Source organism: Aspergillus sydowii, assembly GCF_001890705.1.
Source record: "Aspergillus sydowii CBS 593.65 unplaced genomic scaffold ASPSYscaffold_1, whole genome shotgun sequence".
Classification (NCBI taxonomy): Eukaryota; Fungi; Ascomycota; class Eurotiomycetes; order Eurotiales; family Aspergillaceae; genus Aspergillus; species Aspergillus sydowii.
The window spans coordinates 43,277-70,000 of NW_024467859.1; the positions used below are offsets into that span (position 1 = coordinate 43,277).

The following is a 26,724-nucleotide window of genomic DNA, read 5'->3' on the forward strand; positions in this document are numbered from 1 at the left end:
TTTATCTACTAAATATTCTAATATTAGTACTAAGATATTAATCTTAATAATTTACTTAATATTAAAGTCCACTACTCTAGTTTATTAATTAAACTTAATAAAGACTTTAAGTAATATATTATTTTAAAATATACTAAAGATATCTATATTAAGCTTATTATAGAAATATTCTATTAAGATTCTAATATAAAGCTTCTCTATCTTAAATAAGATAGTCTACTCTATATACTCAAATATTAAGTTACTAATTCTAATATTATTAAAGACTAATAGCTATTCCTGCCTTAAACTATATATAAGGAATTATTCAAAATAATTTATAATAAATATAGTTATTAAGACCTTAAATATTATCTTTATACTATATAAGATTCTATCCTATACTAAGAAAGATATTATTTATATAATTATATCTAGTAGTATTCTATATATTAAACTAATAATTCTTATTATTATAAACTTTATAGCAGTCTATAATCCTTGCTTCCTATATCTATACTATTTAATACTATTACTATAAATATTATTACCTGACTACCTGCTATTTATTCTAGGTATAGTATCTAGTCTAATCTTAATATCTTACTTATTATAGTTAATAAGTTTACTAAATATATTAGTCTGCTTCCTGGAAATATAAAATAGTCTATTAAGTAATAAGGCTTCATACTTATTAAATTCTTTTAATCTTATAATTAGGGTATTCTCTAATTTTTATCTTTAATTATAATATATATTTTATATCTACTTTCTAGAAGAGTATAATCTTTATTTTAGATACTAAATAGTACTATTTAACTATCTTTTATCTATAAACTAATAATTAATTAGAATATATAATTTAAACTATTAAAATTATACTTTACTATAATTATATTAAAGATCTATACTAGATTAATTAATTATCTTAAATTATTTCTATTATTAATTTATTATTAAATATTACTACTAGTTAAACTTTTTATAAGCTATTCTTTAATATTAATATTTACTAACTATACTAATTATTAAAATCTATATTTTAAATAAAACTTTATTTTCTATTTTAATACTAAAAAAGCTATAAATTTTACTATAATATAAATAAAATATATTTATAATAAAGACTATCTATCTATTCAATTTAAATCTAGAGATAAAATTTATATATACTTATATTATAATTACTAGCTTTCTAGTTATTCTAGTAAGAAACTTAATAAATAATTTAATAGCCTATATAAAATTATTAAATATATTAGATAACTAGTATTTAAAATTAAACTTCTTTCTAATACTAAAGTATATCCTATATTCTCTATTATTTAACTTAAATTTATAAAATATAAAGAACTTTCTAGTAATCTCTATTACTAATAACTTACTAAACTTAATATTATTAAAGATAAATATTTCCCTGAGTACTCTAATTAATATAAAGTTAAATATATTATTAATAAATATTATATCTATAAAGATTAAAACTATATCTAATATCTATAGTATCTTATTTAATAAGCTGGATATAGACCTTGTAATAATTAGTAGTTAGATTAGCCTGATAAACTACAAGAATATAAAGATTTAGTTATTAAGTATAAAAACTATTAATTATTACTTTCTTTTTCTATATTACTAATTACTATATTATTTTCCTTTTTTACTAATTTAATAATAAGGATATTATTGTTTCTATACTTTCTATATATTATATTTAATAAACCTTCTAGTCTGATTTAATACTATTCCTGTTCCAGCTTAGTCCCGGCTAGCTAGTTATTCTGAAGTAGTGGTCTTCTACCCCGCCCGATTCAGACGATCTCTCGCTCCACCAAGACTTTACCAATATTAAATGAATCATCAATCTTCAACCACGTCCATCGTGGAATAAATAATCTAAGATTTTATGTAGATTATTAAGAATTAAATACTATTACTATTAAAGATATATATTTACTATACTACAAGATAAGATATTAGATGATCTAGATACTATAAAGATTTTTATATAACTTAATTTATATAATATATACTATTAATTATAGATTAGAAAAGAAGATAAATAATTAATAATATTTCAAATATACTTTAAGATCTTTAAATATTAGATTATATTATTTAGATTAATAAATATATCTATAAGTTTCTAGTATTATATTAATTATATACTAAGTAATCTTCTAGATATTATTTATATTATATATATATATATATATATATAATTTTAAAATAGTTATAGAACTCTAAGCTATATATAAAAATAAATAAATATATATTTTATATAAATTATATTAACTTTCTAGAGTTTATGATTACTATAAATAATATAAAAATAAAATTTAAATAAATTATAATAATAATAGACTAGCTAGTATTATATAATATAAAGAAAATTTAATTATTTATTAGATTTATTAACTACTATTACTAATTTATCTATAAATTTAATAAAATTATAATATTTTTAAATAAAATAATAAAGAAAGATATAGAGCTATTCTTTTTATTAAAAAATAAAATATTTAAAACATTTTAAAAATTTAAAAATACTTTTTTCTTTAAGCTATTATTTTAATACTATAATCCTATATTATTTATTAAGATATATAGAAGAGAAATATATTAGAATATATAATTTTAGGTATTCTAAGCTAGAAACTTAAAGATAAAGACTAATTAATATTTAGTAATTTTTAAACTAAAAAAACTAGAAAAAATATAAAAATACTATAAAATATATAATTATAAGCTCTTTATTATAATAAGTATTTTCTATAAATAGTATTATTATTTTAAAAATAATCTATATATTATTAAAATATACTTAAAACCATAGAAACTTATACTAGTTTATAATAATTAAAAAGCTATTATAATATTATATATAGATTATAAATCTATAAAAAAGAAAGGAAGTATATAAGTCTATATCTTTAAATATTTATAGAAATAATTAGATAATATAGAAATTATAAAAAAAAGTTATACTTAAATATATACGTAATAATAGTTAAGAATATATATATACGAAGAAATCATTTATAAGTCTACTAGAGTTACTTAAATTAGCTAGGAATATAATAAAATAGTAAAAAATAAAAAGAAATAAAAAGAAAGTATAAAGAATAATAAAATATTATATTAAATAAACTTATATATTTTAAAGATAAAGCTTATATTCTATATTTAAATATATTTTATATAGAAATTCTTAAAACTAATTATAATAATCTATAAGATAGATATCTAAATAGGAAAGGAATAGTAGAAGCTATTAAATATAAGTATTACTAGTCTATAATAAATAAATAAATTAAAAAGTATATTAAAAAAAATAATATACTAGTATAAATCTTATAATTTAATAAATAAGCTTTTATAATTAAAGAGGTCTATAAATTAGATTATAATAGACTTTATTATAGATCTACTACTTATAAGATATTAAGAAAAAAATATATAATACTATTCTTATAATAATAGACTAATTATTATTATTTTATATTATAATAGAATACTATTACTTCTTGCTATAATATCTTTAAATTATTAATTATATATAGTAGTATATTTCTAAAGTCTTCTTAAGTTAGAGACNCTAGTAAGATACTTTATATACTCTTTTAATTATATAGTCTAGATACTAATAAAAATAATAATACTTAGTATACTTTTTTCTTATTTATCTTATAATACTTTAAGAATATTTAGAAATAGATTTCTATATAGAGATACTAGTCTAAATATTTATATAAATTATAGTTTATAACTTCTTTTATTTATAATTATTTTTTTAAAAATTCTTTTATATTTATTTAATTATCTACTTTTATAGATTAGTTAGCTTACAGGATTTATAATATTATCTATCTTATATCTTAAAGATTTTAGAGTATTTATATTTATTATAATTTTACTACTTATATATAGTCTTACTTCTAGATTTATTTATTTTTTTTATAATATCATAAATCTTAGATATTATATAGTTAATTTCTTTTATTTTATAAGTTTTATAATTTTTTTAGAAGTATATAGATTATTTTTCTTAGCTTATATTTAACTCTAGAATTAGAATAAATTTTTCTTAGTTATTTTAAAGATAGAAGAAATATTTATAATATTATTTATTTTTTTAATCTCTTCTAGTCCTTGTTTACTTCTATAATATTAGAATTTTATATTATTACATTACTTTATATCTCTAGGGTTATTTACTATAGTATTAGATTTATCCCTGAATCTAGGATTCTACTATAACTATATATTAGGCCTTTAAAAGATAAGTAATTAGAACTATAAGACTATAATACTAATATAGTAGTCTTAAAGAGATTATAGAGATATAATACAGGTAGTTAGAAGATAGATAATTATATTTAATAGAATTAATTACTAGTTTTTTTATTAAAAGACTAGCAGTACTATATATATCTCTATATTATATAATAGCTATAAGGTAGTTATAGTTTACCTCAGGCATACTTGCCTGGCGCCTGTATATAATAATATATAATAATAAAGGGCCTCTTTTAGAGACTTTCTAAGAATATAAAAATCTCCAAAGAGAATCTTAGTCTAAGGATTTTATTAATTCTAAATAATCTATTCTTAAAAAATATCTATAAGATAGTATAAGTAATTACTAAAATAATTAAAACTAGTACACTAAATATTAAATAATAGATAGATAATTAATATTTATAAATATCTCTAGATAGAAAGTAAGTTCTAGCTAGTAATAGAGAATACTATATTTCTAATCTTCCTATAAAGATAAAAAGTATAATAATAGATTATAATCTCTAGAAAATTATAGTTCCTCTTAATAATTCTAGATTCAAAAAATATTTTACTTATAATAAGATATATCTTAGTAGAGACTATTCTATAATTCTAGGATAAATTAATAAGATATTCTAAATTTAATATAAAAAATAAATATACTCTATTATAGAACTAGATACTATAATATCTAGCTATATAAATAGTATATTATTCTAAAGAATACTAAGAGAATAAATCTTATTTTATAAAAGATATAGATAATAGGTTATAGTAGAAGATAATAATATAGATAAGAATATTAAAAGAGCTAAGAAGATAACTAATAATATAGAAAAAAAATATAGAATATAAAAATAAATAAATTTACTAGCTTAAAGATTAGAATAGATAATAATTCTAGTATAGAGACTAGAGATAAACTAATATTAATTTTTAAAAAAATAAAAGATAATAAACTAGTCTTCAAAAAGATAAAGATAAATTAATCTTTAAAGATATAATAAAAATAACTAGTTAATAAATAATAATATATATTATATAAATAATTATAATAATTATAATATAGATAATAATAAAATTTTTTAAGGAGATATCTAAAAGTACTATATTAATAAATTCTTAAATATAAAAATAATTATAAGACTAAGCTAATTAGAAAATAGTAATAGAAAGATTAAGATTATAGAATAATAATAAAATACTACAAATAATAATAGTAATATTAATATATTATATAAAGTAAGATAACTATTAAAGATAGTAATTAATATAAAATTAATATAAAAAGATATATAGAATGATATATTTAAAGCTTAAATTAATTAGATAAAACTCTATAAAGAATTAGGTATTTAAAAATATAAAATAAAGATATATATATATAGATAAAACTTCTAATAATAATATTTTAATAAGTTCTTAAGTAGGATAACTAGTAATAAGCTTATTCAAATTATAGGAATTAAAAGAATCTAAATCTTAAATATTAGTTTAATTATTTAAAGTATAGCTAGGGAATAGAGATTTAAAGTTTCTATTAATAAACTAGTATACTATTATACTATTTTATAATATAGTACTATAGGACTTAATTAAATCTAGAGTATTAATAAAGTTTATAAAATTTAGATAGCTATAAAATAAAAAAATAATAAAAATATAAAGAAATACTTACAATAGCAGGAAGTGAATAATCTAGAGAGAGAACAAAAAAGAAAAAAGTAAATAAAAAATAAATAATATTTTAAATTTATAATATTAATAGATCTTATATAAATCTACTTATAATAAATACTAGTTATATAGTACTATAAATTATATTATTAAAACTATCTATATTTATTAATAATAATCTACTAACTCTAAATATCTAGAATATATTTAATTTTATATTTAAGAAGCTAAGCTTAGTATTATTAAACTACTCTCTTCTTATTTTATATTTTAATTACAAAACTTATTACAATTAGCTAATTATAAGAGTAATTAATTATTTAGAAAAAAAAAATTATTATATATTATTATATATAAGTACCAGGCAAGCATGCCTGAGATAAACTATAACTATCTTATAGTTATAGTTATTATATAATATAGAAATATATATAGTATTACTAGTTCTCTAATAGAAGACCTAGTAATTAATTCTATTAAATATAATTATCTATCTTTTAACTACCTGTATTATATCCCTATAATCCCTTCAAGACTACTATATTAGTATTATAGTCTTATAATACTAAATGATTTTTTTATTATATTAAAGTATCTACTTTAATCCTAATCTTATTTTATAATAATATTATATTATCTGATATAACTAGTCTAGATTATCCTGTAGCTCTATTATAATATGATTAGGTATTAGCAAGGCAGAATCATTGGCTGTTAGCTTCCACTTTCTCTGACACTTAATAAATTTTATATATAAAATGCTAGTTATTAGAGTTTCTAGAATAACGCCAATACTGTTATTATTATTTTTAATAATAATTAATATAAAAGTCTCTAATATATCTAAAACTATCTTAATTCTTTTTCTAGCTAATTTAGAAAAGTAATATTATTATTTTTTCAAGAACTTTTTCTTAAACTTATTACTATTTATAGTAGATCTCGATAACCACTTTTAAATAATATATTTAAAAACTAGAACTAGATAGAAGAATAAAAAAGAACTTTTAATAAATAATTTATTATTTAGAATATTTATAGCTTATATAAAATTAATAAAAAAAGATAGAGAATAAGAACAAAAATATATATTAATTAAAAAATAATAAGCTTTTTTTATCTAAAACTTATATTAATTAATAGAATTAATAATATTAAATATATAAAAATAAGAAATAATAATAGGTTAGAAAGTTTAAAGATCTTAAATAATTTTAAAAAAAGACTAGAATTATATTATATTAATAATAAAAAATTTTATATAAAAACTTTTCTATTTAATAGATTTTAAGATCTTAATAAATCTAAAATCTATTTTATAAATAATTTAATAATAAGTAAAGATGTCTCTAGAATATAGAATAAATTAGAATAAATTAATATTAGTGGAATTTTATATATTTCTAAATATTTTCTAGTTTTTTTCTAAATTATTAAACTACTAGATCTCTCTATTAAAGTTATTATTAATAAAATTAGAAGAGATAAGAGCTAGATAAAGATGATAATAATTTACTATATATCAAGATTTAATTATTAAATTTTTAAGAAATGTAAATTAAATATTTACTATTAACGTAACTCCCGGGTGATTCGCGCACCCAAGCAAGTCGCGTACTCCACTATAAAAGTCAACACATGTTAAACACTAACTATTTAAATATAGTACTACTATACTATAGAAAAAGTAGTAAGAATTAGTTAAGTAGAAGAGACAGATTATACTTATAATTTCTGCTTTAAATTAAAATATATAATCTCAAGTATTTATTATATAGTAGTAGTTTATATTATACTACCTTTAATACTCTAAACCTAACTATAAGACTATAAATATTAATAAAAACTCTGTATAAATAATCACTAACTATCTATAATTTAGAAGACTTTAGTAGAATAGATATTATTTCTAGATTAATATAAGATTATCTAGACCTGAATATATTACTAAAATAGTAAATTCTATTCTAAAAATAGATAATTAATCTAAATATATACTAGTAGAAAAAAACTAGGCCACTAACTTTACTAAGTAATAACTAGAATTAAAGAGTTAATTTATATAAAAATATAATTACTAGAGTTAAATATAAGGATTCTAAGATTATTTATATATAGTTTAATATACTCTAGCAGGCTTAAATATAGTATAGAATTTTAGATAAAGATATCTCTAACTTTAATAAAATAAATTTTATAATAAATATTATATTAGATTTAAAAATAATTACTAGCTCTTAAATCTTTAGAAAATCTTAAGTTCTTTAACTAGATAATTAGAAATAAATATAATAACTAAATATATTAATATAAGTAATTAGATAGTACTACTTATAATTATCTTTAAAGAAAAAAGATAGATAGAAGAATAATATAAAGTAGGATTCTTACTAGATAATTAAAGAATTAAAATTAGTCTAAATAATTGATTAAAGTAATAAAATAGGTCTTTAATAACTTTAAAAATATTTTATTCTAGCTATTATTAGCTATAAAGTTAGTTAATATTAATTATTTATTTTAGATAGCTATAGAAGTTATCTTATATCTTAATTTAATAAAGTATATTATAATAATAATATAATAGCTATTTATATATTACTATATTTTTCTTATCTCTTTAATCTCTAGATATTAGTTACTTTAAGCTATTAAAGCACGTGTATAAAACTTATATAGATTTAAAAATATATCTAGAATTTAATTATATTAATAAGTTTAATTTTTTAAGAATCTATATAGAAGCTTGCTAGAAGGTTTTTAAATCTTAGAATATTTAAAATAGCTTTACTACTCTTAAAATTTATCTATTTAATTAAGAAAGAATATTAAATAAATTAAATATTTTACTTTCTACTTCTATATCTTTTTTAACTAATAAAGGATCTTTAATAGTATATTTAATCCTTATTATATTTTATATAGTTTATTAACTATAGTGGTAAGTATTTTTAATAAAAAAAGTATCTTAAAAGAGATTCTTAAAGCTCTTTAATACTATTAAAAAAGATATTATAATATATATTAAATAGTTATAAAAAAGTACTATATATATAAAATTATAAAACTTATAAAAAAAACTATAATCTTTATACTATAAATAAAAAAGAGAAGTAAAAAAGATCTCTATCTAAATACTAAATAACTTCTAGTAAAGATCTTCTTATACAGGAAATTAAAGATCTTATTTAATAAAGAAAGGGGCGTGCTGTACGCACACCCCCATTGGCTACCCGTACATCTATTAGTCACGTGTTGACCTACTAGCTTATAATCTTATATAAAAGCTTCTCTATAATAGTCACGTGGCCTGATAGTACAGCAGTCACGTGCGGGTCCTGTGATAATTTAGCTAAATATATATAATTTAATAGCTACTTATCTTTTTTTAGAAGATAACTAAGTAGTACTTGAATTAGTAGATATCTATCTAGAAATTTCAAATATAGAGACTGCTATAGATTATAGACCTATATTTTTATTATTCGATTAGACTATAGTAAGGATTTAACAGGGTTTAACTATAAGATCCTTGGCCTTAGGGGTTGTTGCGAATAGTGTGAAAGGGTGTAATACACCTAAATATAAGAGATAAAGAGTCGCGAATAGTATATTTCAAGAATTAAGGGATTCTAGTAGATTAATACTGAAGTTCTAATATCATGCCCTTCGCGATGTAAAGAGGTTCCCTCGCGGGATGAGTCAGCTGGGAGCTGACTCAACTCTATACTTCGCGAATACTCAGGCATTCTTGCGGAGGGTCTTACATTAACCCTAGTATCTATCTAGCTAATAGTAGTATTATTAAGATATTTCTTTTCTCAAGTTTGAAGGGCAGAATATATATAAGTAGTAAGATAAAAGAGAGTAGATATAGAATAATAAGTTAATTATATACTGGTCCTTTCTTATCTAGGTTTAAACAGTATATAGCTAATAACGGTGTATATAGAGCAGCCGAGGTATGCATATAGCTAATAAAGGTGTGTGTGGAGCGGTCGAGGTGTGCGTACAGCGCGCCCCTAAAGAAATAAGTATTTTAATAAAGTTACTAGTCTCTCAGTAAGTTCTATATCTTTATCTTTAATAATATTAAGATATATATACTCTACTAATATATTCTAAATATAATTTTCGGTGATATATAAGAGTTAGATATCCTAATTATTATAATATTTAGTTTTTAATAAAATACACATGTTTTGATAGTTGGGGATAGCTTTAAGTTTTCTAAACATAAATAGTTTTGGTGGGGTGCGCGACTCGCGTGGGTGCGACTCACCCGGGAATTACGTTATTATTAGTTTATATATAATTTAAATATATTCTATATTAGATAATATTATTTTAATATTTTAGATTAATAATATAGATTTAGAATACTTTCTTAATTTAATAATCATTATAAACTTAATCCTTAAATAATCTTTTATTATAAAAATAAAGAATATACCTACTCTTCTAGTACACTTTTTTTTAGAGTTTCTATAATAAAATATCTATAATAATCTAAAGACTAATTAGATTTATAGATTTTAGAGAAAATTTGGATAATTTTAAAGCTAGAAACTATATTAAAATAATAGAATATATTAATATCTATATTATTTAAAATTAAATAAGAGAACTTACTAGTATATATTAAATTAAAAACTAGAATATTAAATTAAATATAAAATAAGACTTTAATAGATATATTCTTTAAAGAAAAACTAAATTCTAAGATATAATAAATAATAATAGAAAATATGAATTTGAAAGATAATAGAGATTTTAATATAATAATATAAAAAAATAAAGATATAGTAACTTAAATAGTCTAGTAAGACTTTAAATTAAGAAAAATAATAATTATAAAAAAATAGAAAGAGAGGAAATTTAATAAAAAAAGAATATAAATATAAAAATAAATATATTAATATCTAGATATATAAAAATTCTTTTAACTATAATAAAAAATTATTAATTATTTAATAAATCTATCATTACAGGGAACCCGATATTCTAAATATTTAAAATTATAATAAATAGTTTCTTTATATTTATTTATTTTATATCTAAGTTTAGCTTATACTAGATATAATAATATTTAATTAAATTTTTAATAATTTAATTTTAATTCTCATTTACTTTAATTCCTAGATAATATCTAGATTAATAAGAAATAATAAGATCTCTTAAACATAGTCTAATTAAATTTTAGAATAATAAAATTTAATAATAACTTATATTTCTCTATTTTTAATAACTAATTAATATTAGTATAATTTAATATTAAATATATTAATAATTATTAGTAGCTAATTCAATATCTAAAATAAATATATATCTACTTAAATAATAAATTATAGACTATCTAGATAGATAACTAAATAAATAAAACAAAAGAATAATATTCTTTTATTAAATTATCTAAAGATAGGACTTTTTAGATATTAATATCTTTAATATATATTAGAAGTATTAATACTATTAAATACTAGTTTAAAAAATTATAAAGAAGATCTATTACTAGATAATTCTATTACTAATAACTTGACTTAATTATATATAGAAAACTTAGATAGCTATAGTTAGAATAATAAAAATACTAGAAATAAGTCTTCAGACTATACTTCAGTATTTTAAAAACCTTAATATTTACTGAACCTCAGAATGTTATCACTAGTAGGTAGTAATATTAATAGTAAGTAAATAAATAACAGCAGTAGTATCCTCAGCTGTGATGGCTGCACTGCAACACAGGCTTTACCGGGTAATAATTAAAGACTTTTATAAGATTTAGATTAGATAAATATTTTAAAATTAGAATTTTATAATATTCTTGTTTCTAGAGTCCCAATCAGTAATATATAGATATACTACTATATATAAGGATCTCTGTGGGTTCAAATAATTCATGTATTCATTATTTAATAAGGAGATATAAACTATCCCGCTGTCGGGAAACCTAAATAGTACGCGCAGCGGCGTGACATGATAGTTGTGATATCTAATAGAAAAGATCATTCTATTTCATTAAGAATATGATACTAGAACTTTAATATTAATCTACTAGAATTCTTTAGTTCTTAAAATATATTACTTATAATTCTCGCTCTTATTCTTAGATATATTATACCCTTTCACATTATTTATAATAACCCCTAAGGCCAAAGATCTTATAGATAGTATATATAATAATAAAGATATAAAGCTTGAAGTCACAGGATTATAATAATTCTAGCTATATATAGTATCCTCAGTAGTAAATTTAGAGATTTATTAACAGAGTCCCATGATATTCATAACAAGTAGTTACTAGATTCTTGGCATCTTCTGGTGCCTCATACCGTAGGGAAGACTGTAAGACTAAGGGCCCTTTCATTTTCGCTTTACTTCAACAGCGACTGTATGACGACTTCAAAATCGAGCCCTTATAATAGCCCAATCATACCCCTTACAGTGACGCTACAAAAGCCAAAAATCCGCCGATTTTTACTGCCATACTCTTTATACAAACACCAGGTGAGTATTTAATCGCAGACAGCATGGCGCAACAGGTCACTCCTTTGGGGAAAACCTGGTTTAACTGTGCCACCACTGGTGACAGTGTTGAGTGCAGTGACACCAGCACCGAGAGCCAAATAATCATACCAATCAAGGATATACTTTGTTTCGTTCCCAACAACAGGAAACATGCACACGGGTACATAATGTTATTCATTCAGAAAAATGCATGTTCCCTATACCCTGCATTCAAAGTTGAAGGAGTACGTCTTAGATCCGCACCATCTAAACTGCTATCTGGTCGACTACTTTCAGATCTACCGAGCCACCTCAATCATTCAACGAACAGAGATCTCAGGTTGCATATCGTCATTTCCAAGGCCTCTGGAACGCGGACGGCGAACTTATACTTCAATCATATATTACAACAACTCTTCGACTGGGTTGGAATCGAGCGGTACGAAGTCCATGAGACACAGTCACCTCAGACCATAACTGAACTGTGTCATTCATTGTTCATCCCGCAAGCTGAAGCGGGCGTCCCCCAGACCATCATTCTTCTCTCCGGAGACGGCGGAATTGGTGATATTATTGATTCATTTTACGGTACCAAGAAAGGCATTTGCACTATGCCGAACATAGCCCTTATCCCAGAAGGTACTGGAAATGCGCTGGCAAATTCCATAGGACTAGTGGCTCACCCCAAAGCTCCATTGACTGCATTACTCTGCGGGAAGCCTTGTCCTCTTCCTGTTTTTGTTGCTACCTTCTCGGGTGGTGCGAACTACGTCCAAGATGGCCCAGCCCAGCCTCCATTAATCGATGGAAGTCCCTCCCTAACCATATATGGCGGTATCGTTGCAAGCTGGGGCATCCATGCCTCGCTAGTTGCTGATAGCGACTCTCCTGAATATCGCAAATTTGGTGCAGACAGATTCAAAATGGCTGCAAAAGAGCTCCTTTTTCCACCTGATGGCAGCGAGACCCACAAGTACTCCGGGACGATTACGTTGATTCGGAGGGTTGACCAACACAATATTAACCACAGAGAGATACTAGAGCACAAGAAACATATGTATGTGCTTGTAACCTTAGTGTCAAACCTTGAAAAAGATTTTATGATATCCCCCGAGTCCGCTGCTCTAGATGGCTCTCTGAGAATACTCCGCTTCGGACCGATGGAACCCCAGCGTGCAATGGGCCTGCTATCTGCAGCATATCGGAATGGCCAACACGTTCAGGATGACGAAGTCATGTACGCCGAAATCGAAGAACTCAAAATCGACTTTCATGAGGCAGACAAGAGATGGAGACGTGTATGCATCGACGGTAGAGTGGTATTCGTCCAGGACAAAGGTTGGATGAGGGTACAGAAGGAGAGGAGGCGTTTAGTGAATATTCTTTTACCAGAACTAATATAGACCAAACATGGGGTACCCGGTGGACCTTTCTCATGTTGGTAAAATGCCGAACTCCAGGTTTCGTATGTCTGCGTTCACTGGAAGAGTGACTGATATAATGCCATATCAACCGAGGATCCGCTTCATCGTTAGTAAATGGTTAACTAACTGGTTTTCGCTGACCTAATGGCTACAACGCTTTTGACCATACAATGAAACTGAGTCCTTATACTCACTAACGGGAAGGGTATAAAGTAAATTATCGAGGAAAAATCGCAATATCTGCCACTTATTATTTCAAGATTAGCTAGCATAGTTCCCCATATCCGCCATAACCAATGTCTCGAATTCTTGATTGATCTTTCGAGGTTATTCGGCCCGGCCGATCCGTCAGCATCCTCGGCTTCGGACCTTCCTCATTATCCAATAAGTGTACTCGAATTTCAATCCACCGGGGCTCTTTTGAGTTTTGAACAATGATCCTGAATTAGTCTCCCGAGCGATTCTCCTCTTAATCAGTCACCCTCGGTACCCACCCCGGAACATGATATTTGAAAAGAGTCCCAGATAATTTATCACCATCCTATCTTTGTGTATTGAATCGCAATAAAGTTTAATCAACCCACAAGCCGCTGCGATCATGTCATTCTCAAACCTGGTTTCCGACCTTGCGCTGAGGGACAACTATGAAGATCGGAATTCACAAATTTCGAACGCACGATCTCCACGATCTCAGGTCACTGCTCGATCATACACGAGTACCACTGCCACGAGTGTCAGTATATCTGGGGATATTTCGAGCCAGCTCCATTCAGGCTACAGCCACCCGCTCAGCAGGTCATGGCAAGCCGAGAGGCAACTGACCAAGGTTTGTAACATGTTACATCTCTAGACCATCTAATGTCACATTCCTACCACATCATTGCTGGACTCTTAGACCTAACTTCGACATAGGAGTCGCTAATATATCCTCTTTTCATTACCGACAATCCGGATGAAGAGACGCCCATCCCGTCCCTACCCAACCAGCATCGCCGAGGATTAAATCGTTTAATACCCTTTCTAAAACCGCTCGTTCTTAAAGGGCTGCGATCCGTTATCTTATTTGGCGTACCCTTACACCCATCTGCTAAAGATGCGTTGGGAACCTCGGCGGACGACCCAGCCGGCCCGGTTGTTCAAGCAATTCGCCTCCTCCGGTCACGCTTTCCCGAACTGTACATTGTGACAGACGTCTGTCTTTGTGAATACACGTCCCATGGTCACTGTGGGATATTACGTGAGGACGGTACGCTTGATAATACGCAATCTGTTGACCGTATCTCGGATGTTGCTATAGCCTATGCTACTGCTGGAGCGCACTGCGTCGCCCCGTCCGATATGAACGACGGAAGGGTGCGAGCTATAAAATTGAAACTGATTGAAGCTGGCCTGGCGCATCGTGTGCTTCTTATGTCCTACAGTGCTAAGTTCAGTGGTTGCCTTTATGGCCCATTTCGTGATGCAGCCGGTTCCTGCCCATCCTTCGGGGATCGCAGGTGCTATCAACTCCCTCCCGGTGGCCGCGGGCTTGCCCGGAGGGCCATTCAGAGAGACATGGGTGAAGGCGCAGATATCATCATGGTAAAGCCCGCAAGCAGCTACTTGGATATCATAAGAGATGCAAGAGACCTCGCAAAGGATATCCCAATTGCTGCATACCAAGTTAGTGGCGAATACGCAATGATACATGCTGGAGCTAAGGCTGGAGTCTTTGACTTGAAATCGATGGCCTTTGAAAGTACAGAGGGAATTCTACGCGCTGGCGCCGGCATTATTGTGAGCTATTTCGTACCTGAATTTTTAGATTGGCTCTAGTCACGACTTGGCTCAATCTCAGTACAATGGGTTGGCAACGGTCAATACTGATTATGAACTTAAAATTCTCTCCTCACCTACAGTACACTGTTAGGGGTTTAGCCAACACTGTTAATAATGACGTTTCTATTCCATCAATTGTTAAAGTTTCCGCCACACTAATTGTTAGTGCCCCATCCATAGTTGTTGTTAGAACTGGTAGGAAGGAAAATGATTGTATGTGTGCGAGTACTACCACTTCGAAACAGGATGCTGAAGGGTTGCTGGATATAGGACCTGAGTATAAATGTAATAAGTAGAAATTAAACCAAAATACCTTGCAAAGGGTGAAGACAGCTTTCGCCCGTTCTGAACCAGTCAGATATAAAGTTGAGCCAATGAACAGAGAAAAAAAAACGAAGCAGCAACGCAAAGATAAACAACACTGTTGTGGTATTACAAGAGAAAATAAAGGACACCCCAACCGTACGCCAATTCGGAATCAAGCTAGCAGAACTAAAAAAGGTCGCGCCAACGGCTAATTGGACGGCTCTGTCACATATAGCTTGGTTTCAGGCCCTGAAAACCATAGGCAACAATGTCAGATTTCACAACCTCACCGGGAGCAACGTATGCCCCACGCCGCAGACGGACACCAGGATAAATCGTACAGCCAGCACCGACATAGCAATCTTCTTCAATTGTAACGGGTCGGCCTTGGTAACGGCTTTGCGAGCCTTTCCTTTCCTGCATATTCGCATGAGCCATCGTCGTGAGAATTGTCACTCTTGGGCCAATCCACGTGTGTGCGCCGACACTAATGGGCAAATCGTCGACAAAGAGGCAGCTCTCGGATACCATCGCATCTTCGCCAATATGAATATTGTATCCATAATGACATCGGAAAGGCGCTTCCACCACAGCACCTTGACCAATAGAGCCCGCAGGCCTTGGTGACGTAACGCCTGATGAGTTGATACACGGTTGAGGTACCAATATTTCCTTAAGTAGACGGTTTTGTTCCTTGGCGCTAAGCCCCGAAACAGGATTGCAGGCATTATTGAACCGCCAAAGTGCGGCTCTACATCGATCCCTCTCTTCCACGAGGAGAACATCGAAAGGCCTATAAAGGTCGCCGCGCAACATTTTATCTTTTTCTGTTTCCTCGCTAGAGACAGCGCGGCCAGACAACTGGTGCTCAATGCTCAACGCCATTCGAGCTTGAGCCTGGGGAGTGCTGGTATCGATACTACTAGTTTGTGCTGGTCGCTGATCGATCCCGCCTTGAAAGAGCGGGACATTAGTTTTCGTATGCCCGCCATGTGCGAGCTCCCTGATCGGCGGAACGAGTTGATAATCGCTCTTGGCGTGTCCTTCACGAGACAATTCGTGGATCGAAGGTACTTCTCGAAAATCAGATTTTGACAGAGAATCTGTAATATAACTGGGGTGGTTTGCATTTGGCCAAGTTCGCTTTGACCATGAGCCCCGGCTAGGACCAACCCCCGTGGGACTGGTAGTGTTGAACTGCGTTGCGGGGCGAGTTTCATCATCAACAATTATGGGCCTCATTTTCCCCGGTTCAAGTGGCTCTACTAGGCTTTGCTGCCGATCGTGCTGGTTGATGTCATGTACATACTGTCCACCAATATCCGGATAACCCTCCTTTGATTGAAGTGGGATTGGTGTTTTCGTTGTGGATGGCTTCTGCCATGTGCTTCGAGATGAATATCCTTCGCATATAAAGCCTCCTCTAATGCAATTATTGCCTGCAGTATGAATAAACCGTGAGATATAGGTTTCGAAGAATACCAAACATGGGGGTTTGCGAAGCTTACAGGCTGGATGCTGTTCATCGCATTTTTTTTTTCGCCTTCGGCAAGTCATGCAACCTGTTTTAGTTCTATTGCTGAAGACGCGTTTCCTCTTGGGTGCAATTTGCACGGGGTTCTGTGGACGATCTTGGGGGAAAGGTGCGACCGTCTGTTCGTTCGCTATAGTCCCATCGATAGGACGATTGACGCCATCCCAGGTCTTTTGAGCCATATCGGGCCCTTGCGCATCGCGTTGAAGTGCCTCCGCTAGTTGGGCGTCAGAAGCGTCGATTTGCTGCGTCCGCTGAGCTTGATTTGAAGGTTGAGCATCATATTCCTGCCAGCTAGCATTCGTGGAGAGCTTCCGGTTGTTTTCACCATCATCTAGCCCGGTGTGATTTTGAAGGGCTGTGTGTTTAGATTCGGTGTCACTTTGAGAGCTCATAATCCCATTGGGAACGCCTGATTGTGAGTGGTGTTCTGCGGGATCATCTGTGGGCTGGAGAGGACTTCTCGGAGCGCGATACGGTGGATGGGGATCATCGTCTTGCTCGTCTGTTTCTGATCTCTTCCGTTTGGTGCGATTTGTAGAATTAGAAGCGCCGTGGGAGGTCGACCGCTGTGACTGCTGCTCGTCTATATCGTTACCGGGATGCCCATTCTCCTTCGATTTTTCGTCCTGGCGAGTAGACGGGTCGTACCCACCGTGAGGCCAGGCCTCAATAGAATCTCGACCGTCTCCGTCGATTGAACTGCCACCGAAAGTGGTAACTGCCGCAGGAGCTTCCCTCCCATTCACTGCAGTGAATCGTGAGGGGCTATGGTCTACCCTGGAATCCTTTTCAGATTCCTGGTCGTTCATCACTGATGATGCCGCTATTGTGCTCATAATGATATGCAGAATGAAGGGCCAAGAGGCGCCCGTTCTCGACCCAGATATTTCTAGGAAACCTGCCACTTGAAACAAACAAAGCCCAGCCCCAAGCACTTGCTGGATCCACCCGTATATGCTTGCACGGCTTTGGAACCGCCGTTAGCCGCCCATATGTCGTCTAGACTGCAGAGGACAGGTGATGGATTTGAACCGACTCAGCGATCAGCGCCACACAGTATGTATGACAGACTCGGAAATATGCGCGGAACGCAAATTACAGCACAACCGGCGATGAGCTATGTGGTAGCCCGACAAGGAAGAGAGTATTTTAAGATATGTATCAGGGTCGCATGTACGGTTGAAGCAAATTAAATGAAAGAGTTGCTCAGTGTCCGCCGCGGAGTGCAGTGTGCCAGCAAATTGTTGGTAGGGGTGTGGAGCGCGGGACGCCAGAGCTCAAACGGGTAAATTGGATACGGATTGTCTCGTGCGGCCCGGGGTAGAGCCTGGTGGTTTGTTGCCAGTAGGGGCAGGTGAGAGCGAGGGCAGGCTATGGCTGACGGCGCGTCTCGTCGGGGAGAGATGTGGCACACCTAGGGCCGAGGAAGACTAAACGCCAAAGGACGAGACGAGAAAGGGGCTTGTGAGAGATGCGAGGGGAAATAAGAGAGCCTGTCCTGACAGTGGAGGAAGAATAGGCGATAGTAGTGGTTCAGCGAGCAGCATAACAGGACGAGAACATTAATTATAAGATACCACTGCCGCCTGCAGATGGCGGTGATCGTGAGCAAGAGACTACGGGCTTTTTAACACTTTGCAGAAAGATCCAATTGTAACCAGTCAGCAGCAGAGGGGGCCCCGCCCCCTTCCAGCCAGAGAGAGAAAAAGAAAATTGAAGAAAGTAACTGCCAGAGTTTGGACCAGGGGTCGTTGCCCAACGGACCAAGCAAGATGGAGAGATGCGGCTGCCAGCTGGCTGACGAGAACTAAACTTGGGTTAGTTGGCGCGCGATCGACCGTGACCGCGCAGGAGATGGCTGGTGAGTGGCTCCATCATCTTTTAAAGGAACACTTGGGACACGTTCGGATGGGCACAGCCTTGGGATTGGGCAGCGTCGCGCTCAGGCGATACGCCACCACAAAAGGGAGGGTCAGACGCTCTCTTTCTAGCCCGTTGTGCAGTCTACCGCCTGGGAAGCGCGGGACAGCGGCGGGTGGAAACAACGGAAACAAGATGCGCATTGGCTGTCACCCCTTCCCCGACAACACTTATTCGCCATTGGCGCGGGACTGCGGTTCTCATGGATCCATCTTGCGTCTCACACCCATTATCAGCGACAGCTTCGCCATGACATGAGGCAGGCAACAAACGAATTTTCCATGAAAAATGAGAAGGATAAAAATAATGATCACACTTATTAGTCACATTTTGACATGGTTCAGCAGCCAGCGATAATACACCTTCACCACGATGCCCATATCAATGGTCGCTTGAGCTTTGTATCATTGTAGACCCTTCGATTTTTTTTGGTACCCGGAAACCGACTCGCTGAAAAACAACATGAGTACAACCCAGTTTATATGAGAAAGGATCTAACTGGGACCCTGGGTAGTACCACACAGCCATGCTGAAAGCAGCAACTTGAACTAGTGGAGTCTACTCCGTGCGCTGTAAAACAAACCCAAGTTTTGGAACTGTGGAGTCAGATAAGCAGCTTCCTGCACTTTATTGAGTCAAGCAAGATGAAAGATAATTTAGTGCTGGACCTGTGAGCACAGGTTTATACTAACTATACCATATATACACATACCTGGGAGAATTTAAGTGAGATGGTGCTATTACCTGGTACGGATTTTGTTAGAACCAGTGCATTTGAAACCATCTGGCACCATTAGTATTTACATTTTTGTTGATTAAAGCATCAAACCCGAGCAGAGGTTCCACAGCTTCAAAGAAACTGTCTGCAAATTTGGTCGCTGACTAAGAAATGTATCACTGAGATCTCACCCACACAGCTCACCGCCAGAGGTCCATGTTCTCTCGAGAGTGATTCTTCCTTGAGAACGTCAAATCCGGCAGTCTTCCTCATACCTCAGACTGGCAACTAAAACTCCCCACCTTTACTTTTTCAAACCCTGGTGCGACCTCAAGACCACACCTCTTCACTCTCCTCTCAGGCGCCTCCTTGTGCGTAACCACAAACAAACCCCTCCAAAGAAGCTTTTACCCCGCCAAACAATTCAACCTTCGAAATCATCGTCATACAACGCATGCCGTAAACACTGAGCAACTCCTTGGAGTTTCTTTCTTTCTTTCTTTTTCCTTTCCTTCTTCTTTCATTTGCCTCCCTCGTCCCCCACCCTTCCTTTCAGGGTTTCTTTTCTCTGCATTAGGAGTCGCTAGATATTCCATTATTTCCGTGGCACCCATCGAACTTCCAGTGGAACGCGCCCTGCTGCACTGAACCCCGCAACGGCATGTCTGTCTCCATACAGGAGCTGGACACCACTGTCCAGGCATTTTACGAGGGTAAAGGCGACTTGGTAGGTCTTCCCGATTGTATAATCGAGTTGAAGAGGCCTCGATTGTTGACCTTAGGATTCGCGTTGTGAAGCAAAAACAAGCCCAGCAGACTCTAACCGAAGTAAGTTACGCTGCAATCGTGACACAGAAGGAGAATACGCCTGACTTTATTTCACCCGGTAGTTTAAACAAAATCCGGATGCCTGGTTGATTGTGGGAAACATACTTCAAGAGTCACAATACCCACAGACTAAATGTGGGCGATCACACCCAATCCCTCAATTAACGACTAAGTCGCTAATATTCTCAGACCTTGCGCTCCAAGTCCTTGACGATGTAATCATGACACGATGGAAGGTTCTACCGCGGGAACAATGCCTAGGTGAGTATAGCAAAAGGGAATTCGCTTTAGAATGCCGTGTCTGATCTAAATTGTCGAAGGAATCCGCAATTTCATCGTTAATTTTATAATCGAGAACTCGAAATCCGAGGAAAAGTTAAGAAGCGAACGGGCGTTCCTGAACAAGCTTAACCTGGTGCTTGTTTCCATATTGAAACAAGAATGGCCGCACAACTGGCCAACCTTCATCAACGAAATAGTCTCATCATGTCACACAAGCCTCTCCATCTGCGAAAATAACATGGCTATTCTCCGGCTGTTATCTGAAGAAGTGTTCGATTTCTCTCAGGATCAGATGACATCCGTGAAAGCAAGGAACCTGAAAACATCTATGACACAGGAATTCTCATCAATTTTCCAGCTGTGCTCTGAAGTTCTCAATACCGCAAACCAACCGAGCCTAGTCAAAGCCACATTAGAGACGCTTCTGCGATTCTTGAACTGGATCCCTCTCGGGTATATCTTCGAGACGCCGGTCATAAATACTCTCCTGACGCGGTTTTTGGACGTCCCCGAGTTTCGTAATGTGACCCTTAAATGCCTCACAGAGATTGGTGGACTACAAATTGGGCACCCCTACAACTATGATGAGAGGCTTGTTCACATGTTCACAGAGACACTAACTACAGTATCAAAAATAATTCCGTTGTCCATGGACTTGAAACAGACCTATGCAAAGAGTAACTCGAGGGACCAGGAGTTTGTGCTTAACCTGGCATTATTCCTTTGCAGCTTCTTCAGCGCGCATCTCAACGTAAGTAGTTGTTTTTTTTTTCTTTACCCCCCCCCCGGTCTCCTCGGAAGTAAGGCTCGCCATTATTACACAAGTGCTGATGACAACGCAATTAGGTCGTTGAGAAACTACCCAACCGGGATTATCTCACGCATGCCCATTTCTATCTTATTCGGATCAGTCAAATTGACGATAGGGAGGTGTTCAAAATCTGTTTGGAATACTGGACAAGACTAGTGCAAGAGCTCTATGAAGAGATGCAGCAACTGCCGATTACAGACATCAACCCCTTGGTGAGCATGGGCGTGAGTGGTCTCTCCAATGGAGGAGCCCCGCATCCAACTACCCTTGCGAACTATCCCCTCCGCAAGCACAAATACGAAGAAGTTCTGTCGAGTTTGCGCACCGTGATGATAGAAAAGATGGTCCGACCAGAAGAAGTTCTAATCGTTGAAAATGAAGAGGGAGAGATTATACGCGAGTTTGTCAAGGAAAGCGACACAATCCAGCTGTACAAAACAATCCGCGAGTGCCTAGTGTATCTCACACATTTGGACGTCATCGATACAGAGAACATCATGATCGAGAAGCTGGCCAAACAGGTTGATGGGACCGAATGGTCCTGGGCAAATTGCAATACCCTTTGCTGGGCAATTGGTTCAATCTCTGGAGCCATGAATGAAGAGACCGAAAAGCGTTTCCTTGTTACCGTTATCAAAGATCTTCTCGGCCTCACAGAAATGAAGAGAGGGAAAGACAATAAAGCTGTCGTGGCGAGTAATATAATGTACATCGTGGGGCAGTATCCGCGGTTTTTGAAGGCTCATTGGAAGTTCCTTAAAACAGTTGTTAACAAGCTGTTCGAATTCATGCACGAGACCCATGAAGGTGAGCTACTCAATCAAGTTCAAGAGTCTGACGCTTACCCCATTCAGGTGTTCAGGACATGGCTTGCGACACCTTCATCAAGATCGCCAACAAATGTAGAAGGCACTTCGTTGCGCTACAACCGGGAGAAAATGAAGCCTTCATCGAAGAAATCGTTCGCAATATGCGGAAAATCACCTGTGACCTTTCACCCCAACAGGTCCACACTTTTTACGAGGCCTGTGGCCACATGATATCGGCCCAAGGGCAGAAGGGTCTCCAGGACCGATTGATCGAAAATTTGATGTCATTGCCCAACTCTGCCTGGGATACTATTATCGCACAAGCCAACCAGGATCCGTCTATCCTCCAGGACGGGGAAACCATAAAGATTGTTGGAAACATAATGAAGACCAATGTCGCTGCTTGCTCTTCTGTTGGTACTTATTTCTACTCCCAACTAGGCCGCATATATCATGACATGTTGAACATGTTTCGGGCCTCCAGTCAGCTTATCAATGAAGCCGTAGCGCGTGATGGTAAGTTTCACAGAAACCAGAAACCAGGACCTCCCTTCCCCTTTCCCCGGAAAGACACGGAATCGCCTCTTCTCTAGTGTTAATGTCCGTGTCTTTCCGGATCTTGAATTTAACGGGATTTAATCATTTCATTAGGGGATATTGCGACAAAAACACCAAAAGTCAGAGGTCTTCGGACCATCAAGAGGGAGATCCTGAAACTTATCGATACGTACGTTCAGAAAGCAGACGATATGGAGATGGTCAACGCGAACATTGTTCCACCGCTTCTTGAAGCTGTCCTAGTGGATTATAACCGGAACGTACCAAACGCGCGCGAAGCCGAGGTCTTGAGTGTCATGACGACAGTCATCCAAAAGTTGCACGTAAGTTATCTGGCAGGAAATCATCACTGCGTCGGGTTTCGGAATATTCATAATACGTGCTGACCTTTCTAGAACCTGATGGAGGATAAAGTGCCTTTGATTATGGAGAGTGTTTTTGAGTGTACACTGGAGATGATCAACAAGGACTTCCATGAGTTCCCCGATCACAGGATCCAATTTTTCAAATTATTGCAAGCGATTAACCTCCACTGTTTCCCGGCCTTGCTTAAACTAGACGCTACGCAGTTCAAATTCGTCATAGATTCTTGCATGTGGGCAAGCAAGCACGATAACCGTGAAGTTGAAAACACTGGTCTCACAATGTGTCTTGAGCTCATGAACAATATGGCTGAGACTGACGTACAAACGGCGAACATCTTCTTCCGTCAATTTTACATCCCTATCTTGCAGGATGTATTTTTCGTTCTCACCGACAGTGACCATAAAGCAGGTACGCATCCTTACCCTCAGACCACAAGTATTTTAACATCATTAACGCTTTTATAGGGTTCAAGTCTCAGGCTGGGTTGCTCTCACGAATGTTCTACTTTATAGAAGCCGGCAAAATACAGGATCCTATCTACACCCCTGAACAAGCACCTATCGGGACCTCCAACAGAGATTTTCTTCAGAAATATGTGGCCGATCTTTTACAGACCGCTTTCAAGAACCTTCAGGAGTAAGTTGTAAACAATTCGTCATTGGACGAATACCACCTGTTCTAACGGTCAGCTAGAATCCAAATCAAACAATTCGTCATTGGTTTGTTCACTTTCAACGACGACTTCAACAAGTTCAAAACACACCTGCGCGATTTTCTGATTTCCTTGAAAGAGTTTGTCGGTGACAATGCTGAACTTTATGCGGAGGAAAGAGAACAGGCCCTGAAGGATGCGAAGGCTGCGGAACGTGATCGTGCAATGAGGGTTGGGGGCCTGCTGAAACCGTCAGAGATGGACCACGACGACGAGCTATGACTCGACGAGGAACTGAATCCCAAGACCAACTTAGCATCGTCGGCAAACATGAGTTTGGGGGGCTATAAGTCTTTCAGCAACGAAGATTGGCTGGATGGCTGGTCTTTCTATGGGCTGTAAGGATGGGAGATGACCAAGTCCTCTTTCTGCGTATTTCAGAATGTGTCTTGGCCAGTTAACCGTTCCTTCAATGTCACCTTTTATTTTGGAGTCGAGTCCCCATGAAAGGCGAATATCTGATATGTCGATCTCCCTCAAATCTACAATGGCAGCGAGTTGGTTGCCTGGCATACAATTCTCGTATGTTGCTACTTCTGTGAGCCTCTATCATTTCCTCATCGTTGGAGGTTCACTGGCTGTATTTAATTCCAAGTAGGTTAGAAAACATGTAAACAGTACGCACTCCTCGAAGATTTAGCCAAGAGTAGACATCTTGACTACCGAAAGAAGACGATACAAGCGCTACGTACTTCGCGCTCGAACAAAGTCCGATTTGTCGTGTGCAAAAATTCGGGCGGACGTGTGGCTTGGCATTCAATTTTCTGCCATCTCTGTATCATGACTTATTCTATAAAACCTTAGAATTATTTCTTTTCTATAGGAATAGCGGATTTTATATACATTTCTATAATATATATTAAATTTATAAATAAAAATATAAAGTAGTTGTTATTTTATTATACTTTAAATATTAAAGCCCAATTCTTAAAAACCATATAATATAAGTATATATTTTCGTGTTCTAATATGTTTTTTAATATATTATTAAGTTATTATAAAACAGGCCTATTTTAAGTATTTTAATTTAAAAAGTTAATAAATATAAAAATCTGTACTTATTATATTATATATTACTTTCATTAAGTATAGAAATCAGTGGTTAGGCCGAAAACTGATATAAGTCTGTAGATAGTAGAAATCACGAAGAAACGTGAACACGTCCGCCCGAATTTTTGCACACGACAGATGCAGCAAAGGCAGGCGGTGAAATATTGTACCCAATTACGAGATTATTAGCAAACAGACGACGCGATCAACACTTACTATCGTCCTCGACGACAGTCACAAATACTGATAAAATTACCGGAGTTTTAGACGTTTGTTTATTTTAATAACGCAAGCCTCAAACCTCTCGAGCTCTTCCACAGACGCAGTGATGTCGCATGGCCGCCAACTTACCTCCCAAAACCCAACATCTAACTCCCGTGTTTCATCTATCTCTCGAGTACAGGACAATACGTCAAATATCCAGGTAACTGGGACGCTAAGGCTAAGAGCAGAAGATGATGCTTCAGATGCTCGCGATGAAACGCCAACACGACATATTCGATGGAGGCAGGATGTGGTAGATAATGAAGGAATGGGAAAGAAAAGCTCAAAAGGTACCAATAGGGATACGCCCCAACCAATGACAGGTACCATTTCATGCAACCTCAAGCTAATTGATTGACTATCACTGCCTGCGCGTGCGTCATAGTATGCTGCATCTACCATAAGACGAGGCCTGTTGGAGAAAGTAGTTCAGAATCAGAATCCTCGGAATCAGAATCATCCGATTCGGACAGCGACCGGACTGGGGCTGCGAAGTCTAAGAAGAACTGCAGACGGAATAACCATGACCAGAGCGGTTCCCAGAAGTCACCGGAAAGAGCTCGAACCCCCGGTGAGCATGGCCGCGACGGCGAGAAACGCCAACGAAGAAAGCCTAGTCCAAATGCCTACGAAAAGATGCCAAAATATACGAAGAGCTGAGTTTTATTAAAGGTCGGGCGAATTTTCCAAACTATAATTTGGGCAGATTGTTAGACAGCATTTCCCATATTGCTTAAAGGAGAACCTGACTGGAATATACATGAAGCATGATGATGTCTACGATGTCGACTAATATACTACCTGGGTATCTACGAATGAGAAACCAACCAATGTGAAACCGGGAACACAAGAACTTGATTTATATCGAGGCCTT

The 26,724-nt window shown here is 33.7% G+C and overlaps 5 protein-coding genes across 5 annotated transcripts; 4 read left to right on the top strand and 1 right to left on the bottom strand.

The window, feature by feature from the left end:
- Nucleotides 1-12,470: 12,470 nt before the first annotated feature.
- On the top strand, nt 12,471-13,850 carry ASPSYDRAFT_139955 (uncharacterized protein; the record flags this gene model as incomplete). Its single annotated transcript, XM_040840995.1, has 1 exon — nt 12,471-13,850. One exon carries the CDS (start codon nt 12,471-12,473, stop codon nt 13,848-13,850), a length of 1,380 nt encoding a protein of 459 aa, XP_040707047.1.
- A 310-nt stretch (nt 13,851-14,160) lies between these two features.
- ASPSYDRAFT_215400 (porphobilinogen synthase HEM2) lies at nt 14,161-15,953 on the top strand. Its single transcript, XM_040844104.1, has 2 exons — nt 14,161-14,697; nt 14,784-15,953. The coding sequence occupies exons 1-2, from the start codon at nt 14,470-14,472 to the stop codon at nt 15,684-15,686; spliced, it is 1,131 nt and encodes a 376-aa protein (XP_040707048.1). The 5' UTR covers nt 14,161-14,469; the 3' UTR covers nt 15,687-15,953.
- A 267-nt stretch (nt 15,954-16,220) lies between these two features.
- ASPSYDRAFT_141994 (uncharacterized protein) lies at nt 16,221-18,368 on the bottom strand (the record flags this gene model as incomplete). The annotated part of the gene is made up of 2 exons (XM_040841204.1): nt 16,221-17,434; nt 17,504-18,368. The coding sequence occupies 2 exons, from the start codon at nt 18,366-18,368 to the stop codon at nt 16,221-16,223; spliced, it is 2,079 nt and encodes a 692-aa protein (XP_040707049.1).
- Nucleotides 18,369-20,831: 2,463 nt separating this feature from the next.
- On the top strand, nt 20,832-24,758 carry ASPSYDRAFT_52961 (exportin CRM1; the record flags this gene model as incomplete). The annotated part of the gene is made up of 11 exons (XM_040848585.1): nt 20,832-20,897; nt 20,969-20,998; nt 21,061-21,133; nt 21,188-21,259; nt 21,319-22,031; nt 22,127-22,898; nt 22,946-23,416; nt 23,552-23,781; nt 23,854-24,232; nt 24,289-24,460; nt 24,518-24,758. The coding sequence occupies 11 exons, from the start codon at nt 20,832-20,834 to the stop codon at nt 24,756-24,758; spliced, it is 3,219 nt and encodes a 1,072-aa protein (XP_040707050.1).
- A 1,156-nt stretch (nt 24,759-25,914) lies between these two features.
- Nucleotides 25,915-26,520, top strand: ASPSYDRAFT_139843 (PPP1R11/YPI1 family protein; the record flags this gene model as incomplete). The annotated part of the gene is made up of 2 exons (XM_040840989.1): nt 25,915-26,173; nt 26,261-26,520. 2 exons carry the CDS (start codon nt 25,915-25,917, stop codon nt 26,518-26,520), a joined length of 519 nt encoding a protein of 172 aa, XP_040707051.1.
- Between the last annotated feature and the right edge of the window lie 204 nt (nt 26,521-26,724).